Genomic DNA, 26,099 nt, shown 5'->3' on the forward strand with positions numbered 1-26,099 from the left:
AAACAGAGCTTCTTTAATAACCAAACAAACGTAGGCTCAGATGGACCGGCAGATTCCGACAGGACAGGACAAGGTTGCAGCAAACATGACGATAGTCTGGTTCAGGCATGAATAACACAAACAAGAATCCGACAAAGACAGAAACAAAAACAGAGAGAGATATAGAGGACTAATCAGAGGGAAAAAGGGAACAGGTGGGAAAAGGGGTGACGAGGTAGTTAGGAGGAGACAAGGAACAGCTGGGGGAAAGAGGGGGAGAAAAGGTAACCTAATAACGACCAGCAGAGGGAGACAGGGTGAAGGGAAAGGACAGAAACAAGACACAACATGACAATACATGACAGTACCCCCCCACTCACCGAGCGCCTCCTGGCGCACTCGAGGAGGAAACCTGGCGGCAACGGAGGAAATCATCGATCAGCGCACGGTCCAGCACGTCCCGAGAGGGAACCCAACTCCTCTCCTCAGGACCGTACCCCTCCCAATCTACTAGGTACTGATGACCACGGCCCCGAGGACGCATGTCCAAAATCCTACGGACCCTGTAGATGGGTGCGCCCTCGACAAGGATGGGGGGGGGGGGGGGGGAAGACGAGCGGGGGCGCGAAGAACGGGCTTGACACAGGAGACATGGAAGACCGGGTGGACGCGACGAAGATATCGCGGAAGAAGAAGTCGAACTGCGACAGGATTAATGATCTGAGAAATACGGAACGGACCAATGAACCGCGGGGTCAACTTGCGAGAAGCGGTCTTAAGGGGAAGGTTCTGAGTGGAGAGCCAAACTCTCTGACCGCGACAATATCTAGGACTCTTAGTTCTATGCTTATTAGCAGCCCTCACAGTCTGCGCCCTATAACGGCAAAGTGCAGACCTGACCCTCTTCCAGGTGCGCTCGCAACGTTGGACAAAAGCCTGAGCGGAGGGGACGCTGGACTCGGCGAACTGAGATGAGAACAGCGGAGGCTGGTACCCGAGGCTACTCTGAAAAGGAGATAGCCCGGTCGCAGACGAAGGAAGCGAGTTGTGGGCGTATTCTGCCCAGGGGAGCTGTTCTGACCAAGACGCAGGGTTGCGAAAAGAAAGACTGCGTAAGATGCGACCAATAGTCTGATTGGCCCGTTCTGCTTGACCGTTAGACTGGGGGTGAAAGCCGGAAGAGAGACTGACGGAAGCCCCAATCAAACGGCAAAACTCCCTCCAAAATTGAGACGTGAATTGCGGACCTCTGTCCGAAACGACGTCTGACGGAAGGCCATGAATTCTGAAAACATTCTCGATGATGATTTGTGCCGTCTCTTTAGCAGAAGGAAGCTTAGCAAGGGGAATAAAATGAGTCGCCTTAGAGAACCTGTCGACAACCGTAAGAATAACAGTCTTCCCCGCTGACGAAGGCAGTCCGGTGACAAAATCTAAGGCGATGTGAGACCACGGTCGAGAGGGAATGGGAAGCGGCCTGAGACGGCCGGCAGGAGGGGAGTTACCGGACTTAGTCTGCGCGCAGACCGAACAAGCAGCCACGAAGCGACGCGTGTCATGCTACCAAAAACGCTGGCGAATGGAAGCAAGCGTACCCCGAACGCCAGGGTGGCCGGCTAACTTGGCAGAGTGAGCCCACTGAAGAACGGCCAGACGAGTAGGAACGGGAACGAAAAGAAGGTTCCTGGGACAAGCGCGCGGCGACGGAGTTTGAGTGAGTGCTTGCTTTACCTGCCTCTCAATTCCCCAGACAGTCAACCCGACAACACGCCCCTCAGGGAGAATCCCCTCGGGGTCAGTGGAGGCTACTGAAGAACTGAAGAGACGAGATAAAGCATCAGGCTTGGTGTTCTTAGAGCCCGGACGATAAGAAATCACGAACTCGAAACGAGCGAAAAACAGCGCCCAGCGCGCCTGACGCGCATTAAGTCGTTTGGCAGAACGGATGTACTCAAGGTTCCTATGGTCAGTCCAAACGACAAAAGGAACGGTCGCCCCCTCCAACCACTGTCGCCATTCGCCTAGGGCTAAGCGGATGGCGAGCAGTTCGCGGTTTCCCACATCATAGTTACGTTCCGACGGCGACAGGCGATGAGAAAAATACGCGCAAGGGTGGACCTTGTCGTCAGAGAGGGAGCGCTGAGAAAGAATGGCTCCCACGCCCACCTCTGACGCGTCAACCTCGACAACGAACTGTCTAGTGACGTCAGGTGTAACAAGGATAGGTGCGGATGTAAAACGATTCTTGAGGAGATCAAAAGCTCCCTGGGCGGAAACGGACCACTTAAAGCACGTCTTGACAGAAGTAAGGGCTGTGAGAGGGGCTGCCACCTGACCGAAATTACGGATGAAACGACGATAGAAGTTCGCGAAGCCGAGAAAGCGCTGCAGCTCGACGCGTGACCTAGGGACGGGCCAATCAATGACAGCTTGGACCTTAGCGGGATCCATCTTAATGCCTTCAGCGGAAATAACAGAACCGAGAAATGTGACGGAGGAGGCATGAAAAGAGCACTTCTCAGCCTTCACAAAAAGACAATTCTCTAAAAGGCGCTGGAGGACACGTCGAACGTGCTGAACATGAATCTGGAGTGACGGTGAAAAAATCAGGATATCGTCAAGGTAAACGAAAACAAAGATGTTCAGCATGTCTCTCAGGACATCATTGACTAATGCCTGAAAGACAGCTGGAGCGTTAGCGAGGCCGAAAGGAAGAACCCGGTATTCAAAGTGCCCTAACGGAGTGTTAAACGCCGTCTTCCACTCCCTGATGCGCACGAGATGGTAAGCGTTACGAAGGTCCAACTTAGTGAAAAACCTGGCCCCCTGCAGGATCTCGAAGGCTGAAGACATAAGAGGAAGCGGATAACGATTCTTCACTGTTATGTCATTCAGCCCTCAATAATCTATGCAGGGGCGCAGGGACCCGTCCTTCTTCTTAACAAAAAAAAACCTCGCTCCGGCGGGAGAGGAGGAGGGGACTATGGTACCGGCGGCAAGAGCTACAGACAAATAATCTTCGAGAGCCTTACGTTCGGGAGCCGACAGAGAGTATAGTCTACCCCGGGGGGGAGTGGTTCCCGGAAGGAGATCAATACTACAATCATACGACCGGTGTGGAGGAAGAGAGGTGGCCCTGGACCGACTGAACACCGTGCGCAGATCGTGATATTCCTCCGGCACCCCTGTCAAATCACCAGGCTCCTCCTGTGAAGAAGAGACAGAGGAAACAGGAGGGATAGCAGACATTAAACATTTCACATGACAAGAGACGTTCCAGGAGAGGATAGAATTACTAGACCAATTAATGGAAGGATTATGACAAACTAGCCAGGGATGGCCCAAAACAACAGGTGTAAAAGGTGAACGAAAAATTAAAAAAGAAATGGTTTCGCTATGATTACCAGAAACAGTGAGGGTTAAAGGTAGCGTCTCACGCTGAATCCTGGGGAGAGGACTACCATCCAGGGCGAACAAGGCCGTGGACTCCCTTAACTGTCTGAGAGGAATGTCATGTTCCCGAGCCCAGGTCTCGTCCATAAAACAGCCCTCCGCCCCAGAGTCTATTAAGGCACTGCAGGAAGCTGACGAACCGGTCCAGCGTAGATGGACCGACAAGGTAGTGCAGGATCTTGAAGGAGAGACAGGAGTAGTAGCGCTCACCAGTAGCCCTCCGCTTACTGATGAGCTCTGGCTTTTACTGGACATGAAGTGACAAAATGACCAGCAGAACCGCAATAGAGACAGAGGCGGTTGGTGATTCTCCGTTCCCTCTCCTTAGTCGAGATGCGGATACCTCCCAGCTGCATAGGCTCAGCACCCGAGCCAGCAGAGGAAGATGGTAGTGATGCGGAGAGGGGGGCAACGGAGAACGCGAGCTCCTTTCCACGAGCTCGGTGACGAAGATCAACCCGTCGCTCAATGCGAATAGCGAGTTCAATCAAGGAATCCACGCTGGAAGGAACCTCCCGGGAGAGAATCTCATCCTTTACCTCTGCGCGGAGACCCTCCAGAAAACGAGCGAGCAAAGCCGGCTCGTTCCAGCCACTGGAGGCAGCAAGAGTGCGAAACTCAATAGAGTAGTCTGTTATGGATCGATTACCTTGACATAGGGAAGACAGGACCCTGGAAGCCTCCTCCCCAAAAACAGATCGATCAAAAACCCGTATCATCTCCTCCTTAAAGTCCTGATACTGGTTAGTACACTCAGCCCTTGCCTCCCAGATTGCCGTGCCCCACTCACGAGCCCGTCCAGTAAGGAGAGATATGACGTAGGCGACACGAGCAGTGCTCCTGGAGTAAGTGTTGGGCTGGAGAGAAAACACAATATCACACTGGGTGAGGAACGAGCGGCATTCAGTGGGCTCCCCAGAGTAACACGGCGGGTTATTGATTCTGGGCTCCGGAGATTCGAAAGCCCTGGAAGTGGCCGGTGGATCGAGGCGGAGATGGTGAACCTGTTCTGTGAGGTTGGAGACTTGGGTGGCCAGGGTCTCAACGGCATGTCGAGCAGCAGACAATTCCTGCTCGTGTCTGCCTAGCATCGCTCCCTGGATCTCGACGGCTGAGTGGAGAGGATCCGAAGTCGCTGGGTCCATTCTTGGTCGGATTCTTCTGTTACGGTGCGTGAATGAGGACCCAAAAGCGAATTAACGTAAACAGAGCTTCTTTAATAACCAAACAAACGTAGGCTCAGATGGACCGGCAGATTCCGACAGGACAGGACAAGGTTGCAGCAAACATGACGATAGTCTGGTTCAGGCATGAATAACACAAACAAGAATCCGACAAAGACAGAAACAAAAACAGAGAGAGATATAGAGGACTAATCAGAGGGAAAAAGGGAACAGGTGGGAAAAGGGGTGACGAGGTAGTTAGGAGGAGACAAGGAACAGCTGGGGGAAAGAGGGGGAGAAAAGGTAACCTAATAACGACCAGCAGAGGGAGACAGGGTGAAGGGAAAGGACAGAAACAAGACACAACATGACAATACATGACACTTCCCCATTATCCCCTGGGAATTTATACCTGTGTTTTCTGTCTGTCTGTGCCAGTTCGTATTGTTTGCCAAGTCAACCAGTGGTTTTCTCTCAGCTCCTGGTTTTTCCTAGTCTCTCTTTTTCTCATCCTCCTGGTTTTTGACCCTTGCCTGTCCTGACTCTGAGCCCGCCTGCCTGACCACTCTGCCTGCCCCTGACCTCGAGCCTGCCTGCCGCCCTGTACCGTTTTGGACTCTGCCCTGACTATGACCTCTGGCCTGTCCCCAACCTGCCTTTTGTCTATCCCTTGGATTATAATAAATACCAGAGCTCCAACCATCTGCCTCCAGTGTCTGCATCTGGGTCTCGCCTTGTGTCGTTGTAATTCCATCTAAGCTTCTCACTTCACTGACACACAACTGTATCCTGATCAATCTGTCTCACAATGCAAAACAGGCTAATTAAAAAGCAGTCTTACTCTTTATATCAAGCTGGACTGCTGACAGGGTATCGAGAGCTTGGTTGTTCTGTACACCAAAGAGATATCGCCCAGCATCCTCTTGGGTTAGTCTGGTGATGGTCACGGTGAATGCTCCGGCTGTCCTGTTGTCGAACAGTGAGAACCTCCCATTCTGGCTTTTGGTTGTTGTCACTTTTACATCATCTATGCACCTCGTCTGTGTCGTCACTTTGCAGAAGTATTTCTCATTGTCTTCAGTTTTTTCATCATACATACAATGGATGGAGACTGTCTGTTCTTCATAGCCAGTCACTGCAGTGTGATTCTCACAGCACCAATCTGTCATTTTAAACACACATGCAGGCCTAGAGCTCAGAAATAAGTTCAGCCAATTTATTATAAATATATACCATAAGAAGTAAGGTTTGGAAACTCCAATGACAAAGAATTATACACCATGAAACTTCCTTGTCTAATGTGTTAGTTATCTGTGATCTGTCCTCCAATACATACAAAATACATGTGTGTTTGATCCCACTGTTCACGGAAGTTGAATGAGCGGACTAATTTAGGGCATTCCAACTTGAGATGAATAACTTTATGTTGATGATCATGTAAATCATGCATTGAGGTTGAGTCAATTTAAAATACAGTATGCATGAAGTGTTAAGCAATGTGTAGGGATCTCAAGTTGGGAGTCGGGCTAATAGCAGAGACCTCATTATGAATGTTTAATGTAAAATGTTGAGTATGAAAGTGGTAATGTTTTGATGATGAGAATCAGAGGTTTACAGTACCTCCATACACTTCAGGGTCCAGTCCAAATCGTTCCACTCCACACCAGTATGTTCCAGCATCATCTGACATCAGGTTGGTGATGGTCACAATGAAGACTCTGACCCCTTTGTCATCCTGTAGGGAGTATCTCCATTTAGAGCTTCGTTCTTCATCCTCAGTCTCAATATCATTGTCTCCCAAAAATGTTATACACTCCATTTTGCTGCCTTTACAGAGGTACTTCTGGTGGCTCCTCCACTCCTCTCTATAGGGGCATCTGATCTCTGCCTTGCCTCCCTTATATCTTTCCACTGTGATCAACTCTGCTGAATACACACTCCACATAGCAGCTGTAGGACACACCAACAGTCTCATTACAAACAGTGCAAACACCCTAGCTTCCATTTCACATACTGTAAGTGAGTGAATGGAGTTACACTGTAAAATGTTACAACCAAATGTATCCAACTCTAGCGAGGAGTCATTGGAGAAGTGTTCATTCAGTCTGATGTACTCACCTAAGAGGAGGACAACCTTCAGTGTGAGGACCAGCAGGATAACCATGATGACTTGTGGCTCCCAGCTAGTTCAAGTCTCTTTAGACCCTGTACATCCTGTTTACTCCAGTACCCTCAATACCTCTACGTCCAGGTACCCCCCCAGTACAGGAAGGTCTGCTCCTGCAGTGTGCATGAGAACCCCTCTGAGAGTGAGTGTGTCTACTCTGAGCCACAGAAGTCCTGCTGTTTCACTTCGTACTTCCTGAAACCATTTCACTTCTCAGTAACACTTTATAATAACGTCCGGCAATAAACAATTTGTAAGACATTTATAAAGAGTTTACTCACCATTTATTAATCATTTATTCCTACAATATATGTTAAATAAAAACAAAGTCCTGCTTTAAATGAAGTGCATCTTATAAAGCCTTTATAAAGCCTCGTTAACCACTACATGACTGTGTTACAAATCCTGTTTTATAAAGCCTTGTTAACCACTACATGACTGTGTTACAAATCCTGTTTTATAAAGGGTTCATAACCACTACATGAATGTGTTACAAATTCTGTTTTATAAAGTTTTCATAAACACTACATGAATGTGTTAGAAATCCTGTTTTATAAAGGGTTCATAACCACTACATGAATGTGTTACAAATCCTGTTTTATAAAGTTTTCATAAACACTACATGAATGTGTTAGAAATCCTGTTTTATAAAAGGTTCATAACCACTACATGAATGTGTTACAAATCCTGTTTTATAAAGGGTTCATAACCACTAGATGATGGTGTTACAAATCCTGTTTTATAAAGGGTTCATAACCACTACATGACTGTGTTACAAATCCTGTTTTATAAAGGGTTCATAACCACTACATGAATGTGTTACAAATCCTGTTTTATAAAGGGTTCATAAATTTGTCTTAAATGTGTGACATAACCACTACATGAATGTGTTACAAATCCTGTTTTATAAAGGGTTCATAAATTTGTCTTAAATGTGTGACATAACCACCATAAGACCACACTGTTTACCAAGAGATATTGTTAGCTGTCTATTCACCACCACAAACGATGCTGGCACTAAGACTACACTCAACGTGCTGTATAAGGCCAAAATCAAATAAGAAAATGCTCATTCAGAGGCGGCGCTCCTAGTGGCCAGTCACTTTAAAGCAGTCTTAGACGGATTACCAGGACGTGTACTCAGAGCATGCTCTGACCAACTGGTAAGTGTCTTCACTTATTATATTTTCAACCTGTCCCTGACCGAGTCTGTAATACCTACATGTTTCAAGTAGACCACCTTTCCTGTCCCTGTGCCCCAGAACGCCAAGGTAACCTGCCTAAATGACTATCGACCCATAGCACTCACGTCTGTAGCCATGAACTGGTACCCCGTGTACATAGCCAAGTTATCGTTACTCATTGTGTATTTATTCCTTGTGTTATTTATTTCTATTTTTGTATTATTTCTCTATTTTCAATCTCTGCGTTGTTGGGAAGGGTCCGTAAATAAGAATTTCCCTGTTAGTCTACACCTGTTGTTTATGAAGCATGTGACAAAAGCAACTTGATTTGATTCCATCGAGGTCCTTTACGACTCCAGGGCAAGGAAGCTTACAGGAAAGATCAGCTGTATAGCCACTACACATTTACATATCTGCTCATTCTCTTATAGCTCTATGCTCTATGCTCTAAGCTCTATGCTCACTCTACCTAGCTGTATATACTGTATGTAAACTCCGTTGTCTGTATTCTGTCTCTAAATGTTATCTATCACTATCATTAGCATGTTGTCTATGACTAGCATGTTGTCTACCATTAGCATGTTGTAAATCACTATCATGTTATCTATCACTATCATTAGCATGTTGTCTATCACTAGCATGTTGTCTATTACTAGCATGTTTTATATCACTAGCATGTTGTCTATCACTAGCATGTTGTCTATCATTAGCACGTGTTCTATCATTAGCATGTTGTCTATCACTAGCATGATATCTATCACTGCCATTATGTCTATCACTAGCATGTTGTCTATCACTAGCATGTTTTATATCACTAGCATGTTGTCTATCACTAGCATGTTTTATATCACTAGCATGTTGTCTATCACTAGCATGTTGTCTATCATTAGCACGTGTTCTATCATTAGCATGTTATAAATCACTATCATGTTGTCTATCATTAGCATGTTGTCTATCACTAGCATGATGTCTGTCATTATAATGTTATCTATCACTAGCATGTTGTCTATCACTAGCATGTTTTATATCATTAGCACGTTGTCTATCACTAGCATGTCATCTATCACTGCCATGTTGTCTATCACTAGCATGTTGTCTATCACTAGCATGCTTTATATCACTAGCATGTTGTATATCACTAACATGTTGTCTATCACTAGCATGTTGTCTATCACTAGCATGTTGTCTATCACTAACATGTTGTCTATCACTAGCATGTTGTCTATCACTAACATGTTGTCTATCACTAGCATGTTGTCTATCACTAGCATGTTGTCTATCACTAACATGTTATCTATCACTAGCATGCTTTATATCACTAGCATGTTGTCTATCACTAACATGTTGTCTATCACTAACATGTTGTCTATCACTAGCATGTTGTATATCACTAGCATGTTGTATATCACTAGCATGTTGTCTATCACTAGCATGTTGTATATCATTAGCATGTTCTATATCTCTAGCAGCACCATTACACCAAGCAATGTTCTGAGTATGTGTAAATGTTCTTCAATGAATCACTTAGCGAATGTTCTCCCTGTTTGGTGTTTTAGAAAACGCAAGATAAATATTCGGCCGTTGTAGGAACTATGCATCGTGAAAACACTTGTAAGCCTAAGTTCCATCGCTATCGGGAACTCAGGCCCTGATCTTGTAGCTGTTTTCTAAAAATTGTCTTTAAATTTTTTTTATTTTTTTAATAACATGTCACTTATGATTTGTTGCCCGTGTGTCATGTACTGTCATGTTGTCTTGTCTCTGTCCTTTCCCTTCACCCTGTCTCCCTCTGCTGGTCGTGTTAGGTTACCTTTTCTCCCCCGCTTTCCCCCAGCTGTCCCTTGTCTCCTCTAACTACCCATTCACCCCGTTCCCCACCTGTTCCCTTTTTTCCCTCTGATTAGGTCCCAATATCTCTCTCTGTTTCTGCTCCTGTCCTTGTCGGATTCTTGTTTGTTTGTGTCATTCATGCCTGAACCAGACTGTCGTCATGTTTGCTGTAACCTTGTCCTGTCCTGTCGGAATCTGCCGGTCCATCTGAGCCTACCTATGTTTGGTAATTAAAGAAGCTCTGTTTAAGTTGATTCGCTTTTGGGTCCTCATTCACGCACCGTAACAGAAGAATCCGACCAAGAATGGACCCAGCGACTTCGGATCCTCTCCACTCAGCCGTCGAGATCCAGGGAGCGATGCTAGGCAGACACAAGCAGGAATTGTCTGCTGCTCGACATGCCGTTGAGACCCTGGCCACCCAAGTCTCCAACCTCACAGAACAGGTTCACCATCTCCGCCTCGATCCACCGGCCACTTCCAGGGCTTTCGAATCTCCGGAGCCCAGAATCAATAACCCGCCGTGTTACTCTGGGGAGCCCACTGAATGCCGCTCGTTCCTCACCCAGTGTGATATTGTGTTTTCTCTCCAGCCCAACACTTACTCCAGGAGCACTGCTCGTGTCGCCTACGTCATATCTCTCCTTATTGGACGGGCTCGTGAGTGGGGCACGGCAATCTGGGAGGCAAGGGCTGAGTGTACTAACCAGTATCAAGACTTTAAGGAGGAGATGATACGGGTTTTTGATCGATCTGTTTTTGGGGAGGAGGCTTCCAGGGCCCTGTCTTCCCTATGTCAAGGCAATCGATCCATAACAGACTACTCTATTGAGTTTCGCACTCTTGCTGTCTCCAGTGGCTGGAACGAGCCGGCCTTGCTCGCTCGTCTTCTGGAGGGTTTCCGCGCAGAGGTAAAGGATGAGATTCTCTCCCGGGAGGTTCCTTCCAGCGTGGATTCCTTGATTGAACTCGCTATTCGCATTGAGCGACGGGTTGATCTTCGTCACCGAGCTCGTGGAAAGGAGCTCGCGCTCTCCGTCGCCTCCCTCTCCGCATCACTACCATCTTCCTCTGCCGGCTCGGGTGCTGAGTCCATGCAGCTGGGAGGTATCCGCATCTCGACTGAGGAGAGGGAACGGAGAATCACCAACCGCCTCTGTCTCTATTGCGGTTCCGCTGGTCATTTTGTCACTTCATGTCCAGTAAAAGGCCAGAGCTCGTCAGTAAGCGGAGGGCTACTGGTGAGCGCTACTACTTCTGTCTCTCCTTCAAGATCCTGCACTACCTTGTCGGTCCATCTACGCTGGACCGGTTCGTCAGCTTCCTGCAGTGCCTTAATAGACTCTGGGGCGGAGGGCTGTTTTATGGACGAGACCTGGGCTCGGGAACATGACATTCCTCTCAGACAGTTAAAGGAGCCCACGGCCTTGTTCGCCCTGGATGGTAGTCCTCTCCCCAGGATTCAGCGTGAGACGCTACCTTTAACCCTCACTGTTTCTGGTAATCATAGTGAAACCATTTCTTTTTTAATTTTGCGTTCACCTTTTACACCTGTTGTTTTGGGCCATCCCTGGCTAGTTTGTCATAATCCTTCCATTAATTGGTCTAGTAATTCTATCCTCTCCTGGAACGTCTCTTGTCATGTGAAATGTTTAATGTCTGCTATCCCTCCTGTTTCCTCTGTCTCTTCTTCACAGGAGGAGCCTGGTGATTTGACAGGGGTGCCGGAGGAATATCACGATCTGCGCACGGTGTTCAGTCGGTCCAGGGCCACCTCTCTTCCTCCACACCGGTCGTATGATTGTAGTATTGATCTCCTTCCGGGAACCACCCCCCCCCGGGGTAGACTATACTCTCTGTCGGCTCCCGAACGTAAGGCTCTCGAAGATTATTTGTCTGTAGCTCTTGACGCCGGTACCATAGTCCCCTCCTCCTCTCCCGCCGGAGCGGGGTTTTTTTTTGTCAAGAAGAAGGACGGGTCTCTGCGCCCCTGCATAGATTATCGAGGGCTGAATGACATAACAGTGAAGAATCGTTATCCGCTTCCTCTTATGTCTTCAGCCTTCGAGATCCTGCAGGGAGCCAGGTTTTTCACTAAGTTGGACCTTCGTAACGCTTACCATCTCGTGCGCATCAGGGAGGGGGACGAGTGGAAGACGGCGTTTAACACTCCGTTAGGGCACTTTGAATACCGGGTTCTTCCTTTCGGCCTCGCTAACGCTCCAGCTGTCTTTCAGGCATTAGTCAATGATGTCCTGAGAGACATGCTGAACATCTTTGTTTTCGTTTACCTTGACGATATCCTGATTTTTTCACCGTCACTCCAGATTCATGTTCAGCACGTTCGACGTGTCCTCCAGCGCCTTTTAGAGAATTGTCTTTTTGTGAAGGCTGAGAAGTGCACTTTTCATGCCTCCTCCGTCACATTTCTCGGTTCTGTTATTTCCGCTGAAGGCATTAAGATGGATCCCGCTAAGGTCCAAGCTGTCATTGATTGGCCCGTCCCTAAGTCACGCGTCGAGCTGCAGCGCTTTCTCGGCTTCGCGAACTTCTATCGTCGTTTCATCCGTAATTTCGGTCAGGTGGCAGCTCCTCTCACAGCCCTTACTTCTGTCAAGACGTGCTTTAAGTGGTCCGTTTCCGCCCAGGGAGCTTTTGATCTCCTCAAGAATCGTTTTACATCCGCTCCTATCCTTGTTACACCTGACGTCTCTAGACAGTTCGTTGTCGAGGTTGACGCGTCAGAGGTGGGAGTGGGAGCCATCCTTTCTCAGCGCTCCCTCTCTGACGACAAGGTCCACCCATGCGCGTATTTTTCTCATCGCCTGTCGCCGTCGGAACGTAACTATGATGTGGGTAACCGCGAACTGCTCGCCATCCGCTTAGCCCTAGGCGAATGGCGACAGTGGTTGGAGGGGGCGACCGTTCCTTTTGTCGTTTGGACTGACCATAGGAACCTTGAGTACATCCGTTCTGCCAAACGACTTAATGCGCGTCAGGCGCGTTGGGCGCTGTTTTTCGCTCGTTTCGAGTTCGTGATTTCTTATCGTCCGGGCTCTAAGAACACCAAGCCTGATGCTTTGTCTCGTCTCTTCAGTTCTTCAGTAGCCTCCACTGACCCCGAGGGGATTCTCCCTGAGGGGCGTGTTGTCGGGTTGACTGTCTGGGGAATTGAGAGGCAGGTAAAGCAAGCACTCACTCAAACTCCGTCGCCGCGCGCTTGTCCTAGGAACCTTCTTTTCGTTCCCGTTCCTACTCGTCTGGCCGTTCTTCAGTGGGCTCACTCTGCCAAGTTAGCCGGCCACCCTGGCGTTCGGGGTACGCTTGCTTCCATTCGCCAGCGTTTCTGGTGGCCCACCCGGGAGCATGACACGCGTCGTTTCGTGGCTGCTTGTTCGGTCTGCGCGCAGACTAAGTCCGGTAACTCTCCTCCTGCCGGCCGTCTCAGGCCGCTTCCTATTCCCTCTCGACCGTGGTCTCACATCGCCTTAGATTTTGTCACCGGACTGCCTTCGTCAGCGGGGAAGACTGTTATTCTTACGGTTGTCGATAGGTTCTCTAAGGCGGCTCATTTCATTCCCCTTGCTAAGCTTCCTTCTGCTAAAGAGACGGCACAAATCATCATCGAGAATGTTTTCAGAATTCATGGCCTTCCGTCAGACGTCGTTTCGGACAGAGGTCCGCAATTCACGTCTCAATTTTGGAGGGAGTTTTGCCGTTTGATTGGGGCTTCCGTCAGTCTCTCTTCCGGCTTTCACCCCCAGTCTAACGGTCAAGCAGAACGGGCCAATCAGACTATTGGTCGCATCTTACGCAGTCTTTCTTTTCGCAACCCTGCGTCTTGGTCAGAACAGCTCCCCTGGGCAGAATACGCCCACAACTCGCTTCCTTCGTCTGCGACCGGGCTATCTCCTTTTCAGAGTAGCCTCGGGTACCAGCCTCCGTTGTTCTCATCTCAGTTCGCCGAGTCCAGCGTCCCCTCCGCTCAGGCTTTTGTCCAACGTTGCGAGCGCACCTGGAAGAGGGTCAGGTCTGCACTTTGCCGTTATAGGGCGCAGACTGTGAGAGCTGCTAATAAGCGTAGAACTAAGAGCCCTAGATATTGTCGCGGTCAGAGAGTTTGGCTCTCCACTCAGAACCTTCCCCTTAAGACGGCTTCTCGCAAGTTGACCCCGCGGTTCATTGGTCCATTCCGTATCTCTCAGGTCATTAATCCTGTCGCAGTGCGACTTCTTCTTCCGCGATATCTTCGTCGCGTCCACCCGGTCTTCCATGTCTCCTGTGTTAAGCCCGTTCTTCGCGCCCCCGCTCGTCTTCCCCCCCCCCCCCCCATCCTTGTCGAGGGCGCACCTATCTACAGGGTCCGTAAAATCTTGGACATGCGTCCTCGGGGCCGTGGTCATCAGTACCTAGTTGACTGGGAGGGGTACGGTCCTGAGGAGAGGAGTTGGGTTCCCTCTCGGGACGTGCTGGACCGTGCGCTGATTGATGATTTCCTCCGTTGCCGCCAGGTTTCCTCCTCGAGTGCGCCAGGAGGCGCTCGGTGAGTGGGGGGGTACTGTCATGTACTGTCATGTTGTCTTGTCTCTGTCCTTTCCCTTCACCCTGTCTCCCTCTGCTGGTCGTGTTAGGTTACCTTTTCTCCCCCGCTTTCCCCCAGCTGTCCCTTGTCTCCTCTAACTACCCATTCACCCCGTTCCCCACCTGTTCCCTTTTTCCCTCTGATTAGGTCCCTATATCTCTCTCTGTTTCTGCTCCTGTCCTTGTCGGATTCTTGTTTGTTTGTGTCATTCATGCCTGAACCAGACTGTCGTCATGTTTGCTGTAACCTTGTCCTGTCCTGTCGGAATCTGCCGGTCCATCTGAGCCTACCTATGTTTGGTAATTAAAGAAGCTCTGTTTAAGTTGATTCGCTTTTGGGTCCTCATTCACGCACCGTAACACCGTGTGTATATGTCCCTTGTGATTGGTTGTCAGTGACTCAGGCATCTCTGGGTTTGCTGACTGTATAATAGATGGGAGGAGCCTCAGAGGTGCTGTGTGGATGATTGACAGTAGAGTAGGCGGGGCTTTGACCAATGTTGACAGTGGCAAAGTAACCAGGAGAAGTGCCCTCTTTAGCGATGGCGACGTAGTAGTTGAGAGAGTCAGAGGTTCTTGTGGGTAAGTTGGCGGTGGCGTAGATGGTGGTGGTCTCACCACCTGAACTGGACTGTAGGGGGCAGTCCTCTATCTCCTCATAGTCACCATCACCATGACAACCCTGGAGAGGAGGAAAAGGAGGAGAGGGACATGAGGACATGATGAGAGAGGGAAGAATATAGATTAGAACATGCTCTCTCTCTCTTTCCCTCTCTCGCTCTCTCTTTCTCTCGCTCTCACACATACACACACACACGCATACACACACACACACACACACACACACACACACACACACACACACACACACACACAAACACTCAGTCAGTTAAACAGACAGGCCCGCGCACACACACTGACCTCTCTGTTGATCCCAGTGTCTGTGTTCACCCTGGGTGCTGAGGAGTCAGCTGTGGAACACAACACACACACACACAGTGTCATACAATTCACACATGTCACTGTTGGGCTGCAGCAGTCTGTTCAGGAAGTTTTCAGAGACCTGTTCACAATGAGACCTCTATTTCTCAACCAGGGTCAAAGGAGGATTGTATATGCAATTTTTTTATTTGAAATGAAAACTGCGTGCAAAAATATTAATTCCCCCTTATTTGACACAGTGTGTGTGTGTGTGTGTGTGTTACCTGTTTCCTTGTTGAATTTCCATCTATAGACTATGAGCAGGCTGACTACAAGCACCAATAGCAGCATGACCAGAGTCCCAGATACTATGATGACCACTGATGTATCTGAACAGACAAACAGTACCATTAGAACACATACTTACAATCAGCACTTCTGTTCAACTTACATAGGGCCTTTTACACTGTGAAGTAAGATCTGCCTCTCTTCCACATCAGATGTGTCATGTACTGTCATGTTGTCTTGTCTCTGTCCTTTCCCTTCACCCTGTCTCCCTCTGCTGGTCGTGTTAGGTTACCTTTTCTCCCCCGCTTTCCCCCAGCTGTCCCTTGTCTCCTCTAACTACCCATTCACCCCGTTCCCCACCTGTTCCCTTTTTCCCTCTGATTAGGTCCCTATATCTCTCTCTGTTTCTGCTCCTGTCCTTGTCGGATTCTTGTTTGTTTGTGTCATTCATGCCTGAACCAGACTGTCGTCATGTTTGCTGTAACCTTGTCCTGTCCTGTCGGAATCTGCCGGTCCATCTGAGCCTACCTATGTTTGGTAATTAAAGAAGCTCTGTTTAAGTTGATTCGCTTTTGGGTCCTCATTCACGCACCGTAACAGAAGAATCCGACCAAGAATGGACCCAGCGACTTCGGATCCTCTCCACTCAGCCGTCGAGATCCAGGGAGCGATGCTAGGCAGACACAAGCAGGAATTGTCTGCTGCTCGACATGCCGTTGAGACCCTGGCCACCCAAGTCTCCAACCTCACAGAACAGGTTCACCATCTCCGCCTCGATCCACCGGCCACTTCCAGGGCTTTCGAATCTCCGGAGCCCAGAATCAATAACCCGCCGTGTTACTCTGGGGAGCCCACTGAATGCCGCTCGTTCCTCACCCAGTGTGATATTGTGTTTTCTCTCCAGCCCAACACTTACTCCAGGAGCACTGCTCGTGTCGCCTACGTCATATCTCTCCTTATTGGACGGGCTCGTGAGTGGGGCACGGCAATCTGGGAGGCAAGGGCTGAGTGTACTAACCAGTATCAAGACTTTAAGGAGGAGATGATACGGGTTTTTGATCGATCTGTTTTTGGGGAGGAGGCTTCCAGGGCCCTGTCTTCCCTATGTCAAGGCAATCGATCCATAACAGACTACTCTATTGAGTTTCGCACTCTTGCTGTCTCCAGTGGCTGGAACGAGCCGGCCTTGCTCGCTCGTCTTCTGGAGGGTTTCCGCGCAGAGGTAAAGGATGAGATTCTCTCCCGGGAGGTTCCTTCCAGCGTGGATTCCTTGATTGAACTCGCTATTCGCATTGAGCGACGGGTTGATCTTCGTCACCGAGCTCGTGGAAAGGAGCTCGCGCTCTCCGTCGCCTCCCTCTCCGCATCACTACCATCTTCCTCTGCCGGCTCGGGTGCTGAGTCCATGCAGCTGGGAGGTATCCGCATCTCGACTGAGGAGAGGGAACGGAGAATCACCAACCGCCTCTGTCTCTATTGCGGTTCCGCTGGTCATTTTGTCACTTCATGTCCAGTAAAAGGCCAGAGCTCGTCAGTAAGCGGAGGGCTACTGGTGAGCGCTACTACTCCTGTCTCTCCTTCAAGATCCTGCACTACCTTGTCGGTCCATCTACGCTGGACCGGTTCGTCAGCTTCCTGCAGTGCCTTAATAGACTCTGGGGCGGAGGGCTGTTTTATGGACGAGACCTGGGCTCGGGAACATGACATTCCTCTCAGACAGTTAAAGGAGCCCACGGCCTTGTTCGCCCTGGATGGTAGTCCTCTCCCCAGGATTCAGCGTGAGACGCTACCTTTAACCCTCACTGTTTCTGGTAATCATAGTGAAACCATTTCTTTTTTAATTTTGCGTTCACCTTTTACACCTGTTGTTTTGGGCCATCCCTGGCTAGTTTGTCATAATCCTTCCATTAATTGGTCTAGTAATTCTATCCTCTCCTGGAACGTCTCTTGTCATGTGAAATGTTTAATGTCTGCTATCCCTCCTGTTTCCTCTGTCTCTTCTTCACAGGAGGAGCCTGGTGATTTGACAGGGGTGCCGGAGGAATATCACGATCTGCGCACGGTGTTCAGTCGGTCCAGGGCCACCTCTCTTCCTCCACACCGGTCGTATGATTGTAGTATTGATCTCCTTCCGGGAACCACCCCCCCCCGGGGTAGACTATACTCTCTGTCGGCTCCCGAACGTAAGGCTCTCGAAGATTATTTGTCTGTAGCTCTTGACGCCGGTACCATAGTCCCCTCCTCCTCTCCCGCCGGAGCGGGGTTTTTTTTTGTCAAGAAGAAGGACGGGTCTCTGCGCCCCTGCATAGATTATCGAGGGCTGAATGACATAACAGTGAAGAATCGTTATCCGCTTCCTCTTATGTCTTCAGCCTTCGAGATCCTGCAGGGAGCCAGGTTTTTCACTAAGTTGGACCTTCGTAACGCTTACCATCTCGTGCGCATCAGGGAGGGGGACGAGTGGAAGACGGCGTTTAACACTCCGTTAGGGCACTTTGAATACCGGGTTCTTCCTTTCGGCCTCGCTAACGCTCCAGCTGTCTTTCAGGCATTAGTCAATGATGTCCTGAGAGACATGCTGAACATCTTTGTTTTCGTTTACCTTGACGATATCCTGATTTTTTCACCGTCACTCCAGATTCATGTTCAGCACGTTCGACGTGTCCTCCAGCGCCTTTTAGAGAATTGTCTTTTTGTGAAGGCTGAGAAGTGCACTTTTCATGCCTCCTCCGTCACATTTCTCGGTTCTGTTATTTCCGCTGAAGGCATTAAGATGGATCCCGCTAAGGTCCAAGCTGTCATTGATTGGCCCGTCCCTAAGTCACGCGTCGAGCTGCAGCGCTTTCTCGGCTTCGCGAACTTCTATCGTCGTTTCATCCGTAATTTCGGTCAGGTGGCAGCTCCTCTCACAGCCCTTACTTCTGTCAAGACGTGCTTTAAGTGGTCCGTTTCCGCCCAGGGAGCTTTTGATCTCCTCAAGAATCGTTTTACATCCGCTCCTATCCTTGTTACACCTGACGTCTCTAGACAGTTCGTTGTCGAGGTTGACGCGTCAGAGGTGGGAGTGGGAGCCATCCTTTCTCAGCGCTCCCTCTCTGACGACAAGGTCCACCCATGCGCGTATTTTTCTCATCGCCTGTCGCCGTCGGAACGTAACTATGATGTGGGTAACCGCGAACTGCTCGCCATCCGGTTAGCCCTAGGCGAATGGCGACAGTGGTTGGAGGGGGCGACCGTTCCTTTTGTCGTTTGGACTGACCATAGGAACCTTGAGTACATCCGTTCTGCCAAACGACTTAATGCGCGTCAGGCGCGTTGGGCGCTGTTTTTCGCTCGTTTCGAGTTCGTGATTTCTTATCGTCCGGGCTCTAAGAACACCAAGCCTGATGCTTTGTCTCGTCTCTTCAGTTCTTCAGTAGCCTCCACTGACCCCGAGGGGATTCTCCCTGAGGGGCGTGTTGTCGGGTTGACTGTCTGGGGAATTGAGAGGCAGGTAAAGCAAGCACTCACTCAAACTCCGTCGCCGCGCGCTTGTCCTAGGAACCTTCTTTTCGTTCCCGTTCCTACTCGTCTGGCCGTTCTTCAGTGGGCTCACTCTGCCAAGTTAGCCGGCCACCCTGGCGTTCGGGGTACGCTTGCTTCCATTCGCCAGCGTTTCTGGTGGCCCACCCGGGAGCATGACACGCGTCGTTTCGTGGCTGCTTGTTCGGTCTGCGCGCAGACTAAGTCCGGTAACTCTCCTCCTGCCGGCCGTCTCAGGCCGCTTCCTATTCCCTCTCGACCGTGGTCTCACATCGCCTTAGATTTTGTCACCGGACTGCCTTCGTCAGCGGGGAAGACTGTTATTCTTACGGTTGTCGATAGGTTCTCTAAGGCGGCTCATTTCATTCCCCTTGCTAAGCTTCCTTCTGCTAAAGAGACGGCACAAATCATCATCGAGAATGTTTTCAGAATTCATGGCCTTCCGTCAGACGTCGTTTCGGACAGAGGTCCGCAATTCACGTCTCAATTTTGGAGGGAGTTTTGCCGTTTGATTGGGGCTTCCGTCAGTCTCTCTTCCGGCTTTCACCCCCAGTCTAACGGTCAAGCAGAACGGGCCAATCAGACTATTGGTCGCATCTTACGCAGTCTTTCTTTTCGCAACCCTGCGTCTTGGTCAGAACAGCTCCCCTGGGCAGAATACGCCCACAACTCGCTTCCTTCGTCTGCGACCGGGCTATCTCCTTTTCAGAGTAGCCTCGGGTACCAGCCTCCGTTGTTCTCATCTCAGTTCGCCGAGTCCAGCGTCCCCTCCGCTCAGGCTTTTGTCCAACGTTGCGAGCGCACCTGGAAGAGGGTCAGGTCTGCACTTTGCCGTTATAGGGCGCAGACTGTGAGAGCTGCTAATAAGCGTAGAACTAAGAGCCCTAGATATTGTCGCGGTCAGAGAGTTTGGCTCTCCACTCAGAACCTTCCCCTTAAGACGGCTTCTCGCAAGTTGACCCCGCGGTTCATTGGTCCATTCCGTATCTCTCAGGTCATTAATCCTGTCGCAGTGCGACTTCTTCTTCCGCGATATCTTCGTCGCGTCCACCCGGTCTTCCATGTCTCCTGTGTTAAGCCCGTTCTTCGCGCCCCCGCTCGTCTTCCCCCCCCCCCCCCCATCCTTGTCGAGGGCGCACCTATCTACAGGGTCCGTAAAATCTTGGACATGCGTCCTCGGGGCCGTGGTCATCAGTACCTAGTTGACTGGGAGGGGTACGGTCCTGAGGAGAGGAGTTGGGTTCCCTCTCGGGACGTGCTGGACCGTGCGCTGATTGATGATTTCCTCCGTTGCCGCCAGGTTTCCTCCTCGAGTGCGCCAGGAGGCGCTCGGTGAGTGGGGGGGTACTGTCATGTACTGTCATGTTGTCTTGTCTCTGTCCTTTCCCTTCACCCTGTCTCCCTCTGCTGGTCGTGTTAGGTTACCTTTTCTCCCCCGCTTTCCCCCAGCTGTCCCTTGTCTCCTCTAACTACCCATTCACCCCGTTCCCCACCTGTTCCCTTTTTCCCTCTGATTAGGTCCCTATATCTCTCTCTGTTTCTGCTCCTGTCCTTGTCGGATTCTTGTTTGTTTGTGTCATTCATGCCTGAACCAGACTGTCGTCATGTTTGCTGTAACCTTGTCCTGTCCTGTCGGAATCTGCCGGTCCATCTGAGCCTACCTATGTTTGGTAATTAAAGAAGCTCTGTTTAAGTTGATTCGCTTTTGGGTCCTCATTCACGCACCGTAACACCGTGTGTATATGTCCCTTGTGATTGGTTGTCAGTGACTCAGGCATCTCTGGGTTTGCTGACTGTATAATAGATGGGAGGAGCCTCAGAGGTGCTGTGTGGATGATTGACAGTAGAGTAGGCGGGGCTTTGACCAATGTTGACAGTGGCAAAGTAACCAGGAGAAGTGCCCTCTTTAGCGATGGCGACGTAGTAGTTGAGAGAGTCAGAGGTTCTTGTGGGTAAGTTGGCGGTGGCGTAGATGGTGGTGGTCTCACCACCTGAACTGGACTGTAGGGGGCAGTCCTCTATCTCCTCATAGTCACCATCACCATGACAACCCTGGAGAGGAGGAAAAGGAGGAGAGGGACATGAGGACATGATGAGAGAGGGAAGAATATAGATTAGAACATGCTCTCTCTCTCTTTCCCTCTCTCGCTCTCTCTTTCTCTCGCTCTCACACATACACACACACACGCATACACACACACACACACACACACACACACACACACACACACACACACACACACACAAACACTCAGTCAGTTAAACAGACAGGCCCGCGCACACACACTGACCTCTCTGTTGATCCCAGTGTCTGTGTTCACCCTGGGTGCTGAGGAGTCAGCTGTGGAACACAACACACACACACACAGTGTCATACAATTCACACATGTCACTGTTGGGCTGCAGCAGTCTGTTCAGGAAGTTTTCAGAGACCTGTTCACAATGAGACCTCTATTTCTCAACCAGGGTCAAAGGAGGATTGTATATGCAATTTTTTTATTTGAAATGAAAACTGCGTGCAAAAATATTAATTCCCCCTTATTTGACACAGTGTGTGTGTGTGTGTGTGTGTTACCTGTTTCCTTGTTGAATTTCCATCTATAGACTATGAGCAGGCTGACTACAAGCACCAATAGCAGCATGACCAGAGTCCCAGATACTATGATGACCACTGATGTATCTGAACAGACAAACAGTACCATTAGAACACATACTTACAATCAGCACTTCTGTTCAACTTACATAGGGCCTTTTACACTGTGAAGTAAGATCTGCCTCTCTTCCACATCAGATGTGTCATGTACTGTCATGTTGTCTTGTCTCTGTCCTTTCCCTTCACCCTGTCTCCCTCTGCTGGTCGTGTTAGGTTACCTTTTCTCCCCCGCTTTCCCCCAGCTGTCCCTTGTCTCCTCTAACTACCCATTCACCCCGTTCCCCACCTGTTCCCTTTTTCCCTCTGATTAGGTCCCTATATCTCTCTCTGTTTCTGCTCCTGTCCTTGTCGGATTCTTGTTTGTTTGTGTCATTCATGCCTGAACCAGACTGTCGTCATGTTTGCTGTAACCTTGTCCTGTCCTGTCGGAATCTGCCGGTCCATCTGAGCCTACCTATGTTTGGTAATTAAAGAAGCTCTGTTTAAGTTGATTCGCTTTTGGGTCCTCATTCACGCACCGTAACAGAAGAATCCGACCAAGAATGGACCCAGCGACTTCGGATCCTCTCCACTCAGCCGTCGAGATCCAGGGAGCGATGCTAGGCAGACACAAGCAGGAATTGTCTGCTGCTCGACATGCCGTTGAGACCCTGGCCACCCAAGTCTCCAACCTCACAGAACAGGTTCACCATCTCCGCCTCGATCCACCGGCCACTTCCAGGGCTTTCGAATCTCCGGAGCCCAGAATCAATAACCCGCCGTGTTACTCTGGGGAGCCCACTGAATGCCGCTCGTTCCTCACCCAGTGTGATATTGTGTTTTCTCTCCAGCCCAACACTTACTCCAGGAGCACTGCTCGTGTCGCCTACGTCATATCTCTCCTTATTGGACGGGCTCGTGAGTGGGGCACGGCAATCTGGGAGGCAAGGGCTGAGTGTACTAACCAGTATCAAGACTTTAAGGAGGAGATGATACGGGTTTTTGATCGATCTGTTTTTGGGGAGGAGGCTTCCAGGGCCCTGTCTTCCCTATGTCAAGGCAATCGATCCATAACAGACTACTCTATTGAGTTTCGCACTCTTGCTGTCTCCAGTGGCTGGAACGAGCCGGCCTTGCTCGCTCGTCTTCTGGAGGGTTTCCGCGCAGAGGTAAAGGATGAGATTCTCTCCCGGGAGGTTCCTTCCAGCGTGGATTCCTTGATTGAACTCGCTATTCGCATTGAGCGACGGGTTGATCTTCGTCACCGAGCTCGTGGAAAGGAGCTCGCGCTCTCCGTCGCCTCCCTCTCCGCATCACTACCATCTTCCTCTGCCGGCTCGGGTGCTGAGTCCATGCAGCTGGGAGGTATCCGCATCTCGACTGAGGAGAGGGAACGGAGAATCACCAACCGCCTCTGTCTCTATTGCGGTTCCGCTGGTCATTTTGTCACTTCATGTCCAGTAAAAGGCCAGAGCTCGTCAGTAAGCGGAGGGCTACTGGTGAGCGCTACTACTCCTGTCTCTCCTTCAAGATCCTGCACTACCTTGTCGGTCCATCTACGCTGGACCGGTTCGTCAGCTTCCTGCAGTGCCTTAATAGACTCTGGGGCGGAGGGCTGTTTTATGGACGAGACCTGGGCTCGGGAACATGACATTCCTCTCAGACAGTTAAAGGAGCCCACGGCCTTGTTCGCCCTGGATGGTAGTCCTCTCCCCAGGATTCAGCGTGAGACGCTACCTTTAACCCTCACTGTTTCTGGTAATCATAGTGAAACCATTTCTTTTTTAATTTTGCGTTCACCTTTTACACCTGTTGTTTTGGGCCATCCCTGGCTAGTTTGTCATAATCCTTCCATTAATTGGTCTAGTAATTCTATCCTCTCCTGGAACGTCTCTTGTCATGTGAAATGTTTAATGTCTGCTATCCCTCCTGTTTCCTCTGTCTCTTCTTCACAGGAGGAGCCTGGTGATTTGACAGGGGTGCCGGAGGAATATCACGATCTGCGCACGGTGTTCAGTCGGTCCAGGGCCACCTCTCTTCCTCCACACCGGTCGTATGATTGTAGTATTGATCTCCTTCCGGGAACCACCCCCCCCCGGGGTAGACTATACTCTCTGTCGGCTCCCGAACGTAAGGCTCTCGAAGATTATTTGTCTGTAGCTCTTGACGCCGGTACCATAGTCCCCTCCTCCTCTCCCGCCGGAGCGGGGTTTTTTTTTGTCAAGAAGAAGGACGGGTCTCTGCGCCCCTGCATAGATTATCGAGGGCTGAATGACATAACAGTGAAGAATCGTTATCCGCTTCCTCTTATGTCTTCAGCCTTCGAGATCCTGCAGGGAGCCAGGTTTTTCACTAAGTTGGACCTTCGTAACGCTTACCATCTCGTGCGCATCAGGGAGGGGGACGAGTGGAAGACGGCGTTTAACACTCCGTTAGGGCACTTTGAATACCGGGTTCTTCCTTTCGGCCTCGCTAACGCTCCAGCTGTCTTTCAGGCATTAGTCAATGATGTCCTGAGAGACATGCTGAACATCTTTGTTTTCGTTTACCTTGACGATATCCTGATTTTTTCACCGTCACTCCAGATTCATGTTCAGCACGTTCGACGTGTCCTCCAGCGCCTTTTAGAGAATTGTCTTTTTGTGAAGGCTGAGAAGTGCACTTTTCATGCCTCCTCCGTCACATTTCTCGGTTCTGTTATTTCCGCTGAAGGCATTAAGATGGATCCCGCTAAGGTCCAAGCTGTCATTGATTGGCCCGTCCCTAAGTCACGCGTCGAGCTGCAGCGCTTTCTCGGCTTCGCGAACTTCTATCGTCGTTTCATCTGTAATTTCGGTCAGGTGGCAGCTCCTCTCACAGCCCTTACTTCTGTCAAGACGTGCTTTAAGTGGTCCGTTTCCGCCCAGGGAGCTTTTGATCTCCTCAAGAATCGTTTTACATCCGCTCCTATCCTTGTTACACCTGACGTCTCTAGACAGTTCGTTGTCGAGGTTGACGCGTCAGAGGTGGGAGTGGGAGCCATCCTTTCTCAGCGCTCCCTCTCTGACGACAAGGTCCACCCATGCGCGTATTTTTCTCATCGCCTGTCGCCGTCGGAACGTAACTATGATGTGGGTAACCGCGAACTGCTCGCCATCCGGTTAGCCCTAGGCGAATGGCGACAGTGGTTGGAGGGGGCGACCGTTCCTTTTGTCGTTTGGACTGACCATAGGAACCTTGAGTACATCCGTTCTGCCAAACGACTTAATGCGCGTCAGGCGCGTTGGGCGCTGTTTTTCGCTCGTTTCGAGTTCGTGATTTCTTATCGTCCGGGTTCTAAGAACACCAAGCCTGATGCTTTGTCTCGTCTCTTCAGTTCTTCAGTAGCCTCCACTGACCCCGAGGGGATTCTCCCTGAGGGGCGTGTTGTCGGGTTGACTGTCTGGGGAATTGAGAGGCAGGTAAAGCAAGCACTCACTCAAACTCCGTCGCCGCGCGCTTGTCCTAGGAACCTTCTTTTCGTTCCCGTTCCTACTCGTCTGGCCGTTCTTCAGTGGGCTCACTCTGCCAAGTTAGCCGGCCACCCTGGCGTTCGGGGTACGCTTGCTTCCATTCGCCAGCGTTTCTGGTGGCCCACCCGGGAGCATGACACGCGTCGTTTCGTGGCTGCTTGTTCGGTCTGCGCGCAGACTAAGTCCGGTAACTCTCCTCCTGCCGGCCGTCTCAGGCCGCTTCCTATTCCCTCTCGACCGTGGTCTCACATCGCCTTAGATTTTGTCACCGGACTGCCTTCGTCAGCGGGGAAGACTGTTATTCTTACGGTTGTCGATAGGTTCTCTAAGGCGGCTCATTTCATTCCCCTTGCTAAGCTTCCTTCTGCTAAAGAGACGGCACAAATCATCATCGAGAATGTTTTCAGAATTCATGGCCTTCCGTCAGACGTCGTTTCGGACAGAGGTCCGCAATTCACGTCTCAATTTTGGAGGGAGTTTTGCCGTTTGATTGGGGCTTCCGTCAGTCTCTCTTCCGGCTTTCACCCCCAGTCTAACGGTCAAGCAGAACGGGCCAATCAGACTATTGGTCGCATCTTACGCAGTCTTTCTTTTCGCAACCCTGCGTCTTGGTCAGAACAGCTCCCCTGGGCAGAATACGCCCACAACTCGCTTCCTTCGTCTGCGACCGGGCTATCTCCTTTTCAGAGTAGCCTCGGGTACCAGCCTCCGTTGTTCTCATCTCAGTTCGCCGAGTCCAGCGTCCCCTCCGCTCAGGCTTTTGTCCAACGTTGCGAGCGCACCTGGAAGAGGGTCAGGTCTGCACTTTGCCGTTATAGGGCGCAGACTGTGAGAGCTGCTAATAAGCGTAGAACTAAGAGCCCTAGATATTGTCGCGGTCAGAGAGTT

General features: G+C 50.2%; 1 protein-coding gene across 2 annotated transcripts in view; it reads right to left on the reverse strand.

Annotated features, from left to right (window-relative positions):
- Positions 1-26,099, reverse strand: part of nilt3 (NILT3 leukocyte receptor) — a 44,400-nt gene that overhangs the window by 11,908 nt on the left and 6,393 nt on the right. Inside the window, 3 exon segments of one of the 2 annotated variants that reach the window (NM_001160493.1) lie at positions 21,029-21,140; positions 21,374-21,429; positions 21,664-21,768. In NM_001160493.1, the coding sequence (NP_001153965.1) occupies positions 21,029-21,140; positions 21,374-21,429; positions 21,664-21,768 (273 nt within the window). 2 annotated transcript variants of the gene reach the window in all.

The sequence above is a fragment of the Oncorhynchus mykiss genome, chromosome 28, assembly GCF_013265735.2.
Source record: "Oncorhynchus mykiss isolate Arlee chromosome 28, USDA_OmykA_1.1, whole genome shotgun sequence".
NCBI classification, from domain to species: Eukaryota; Metazoa; Chordata; class Actinopteri; order Salmoniformes; family Salmonidae; genus Oncorhynchus; species Oncorhynchus mykiss.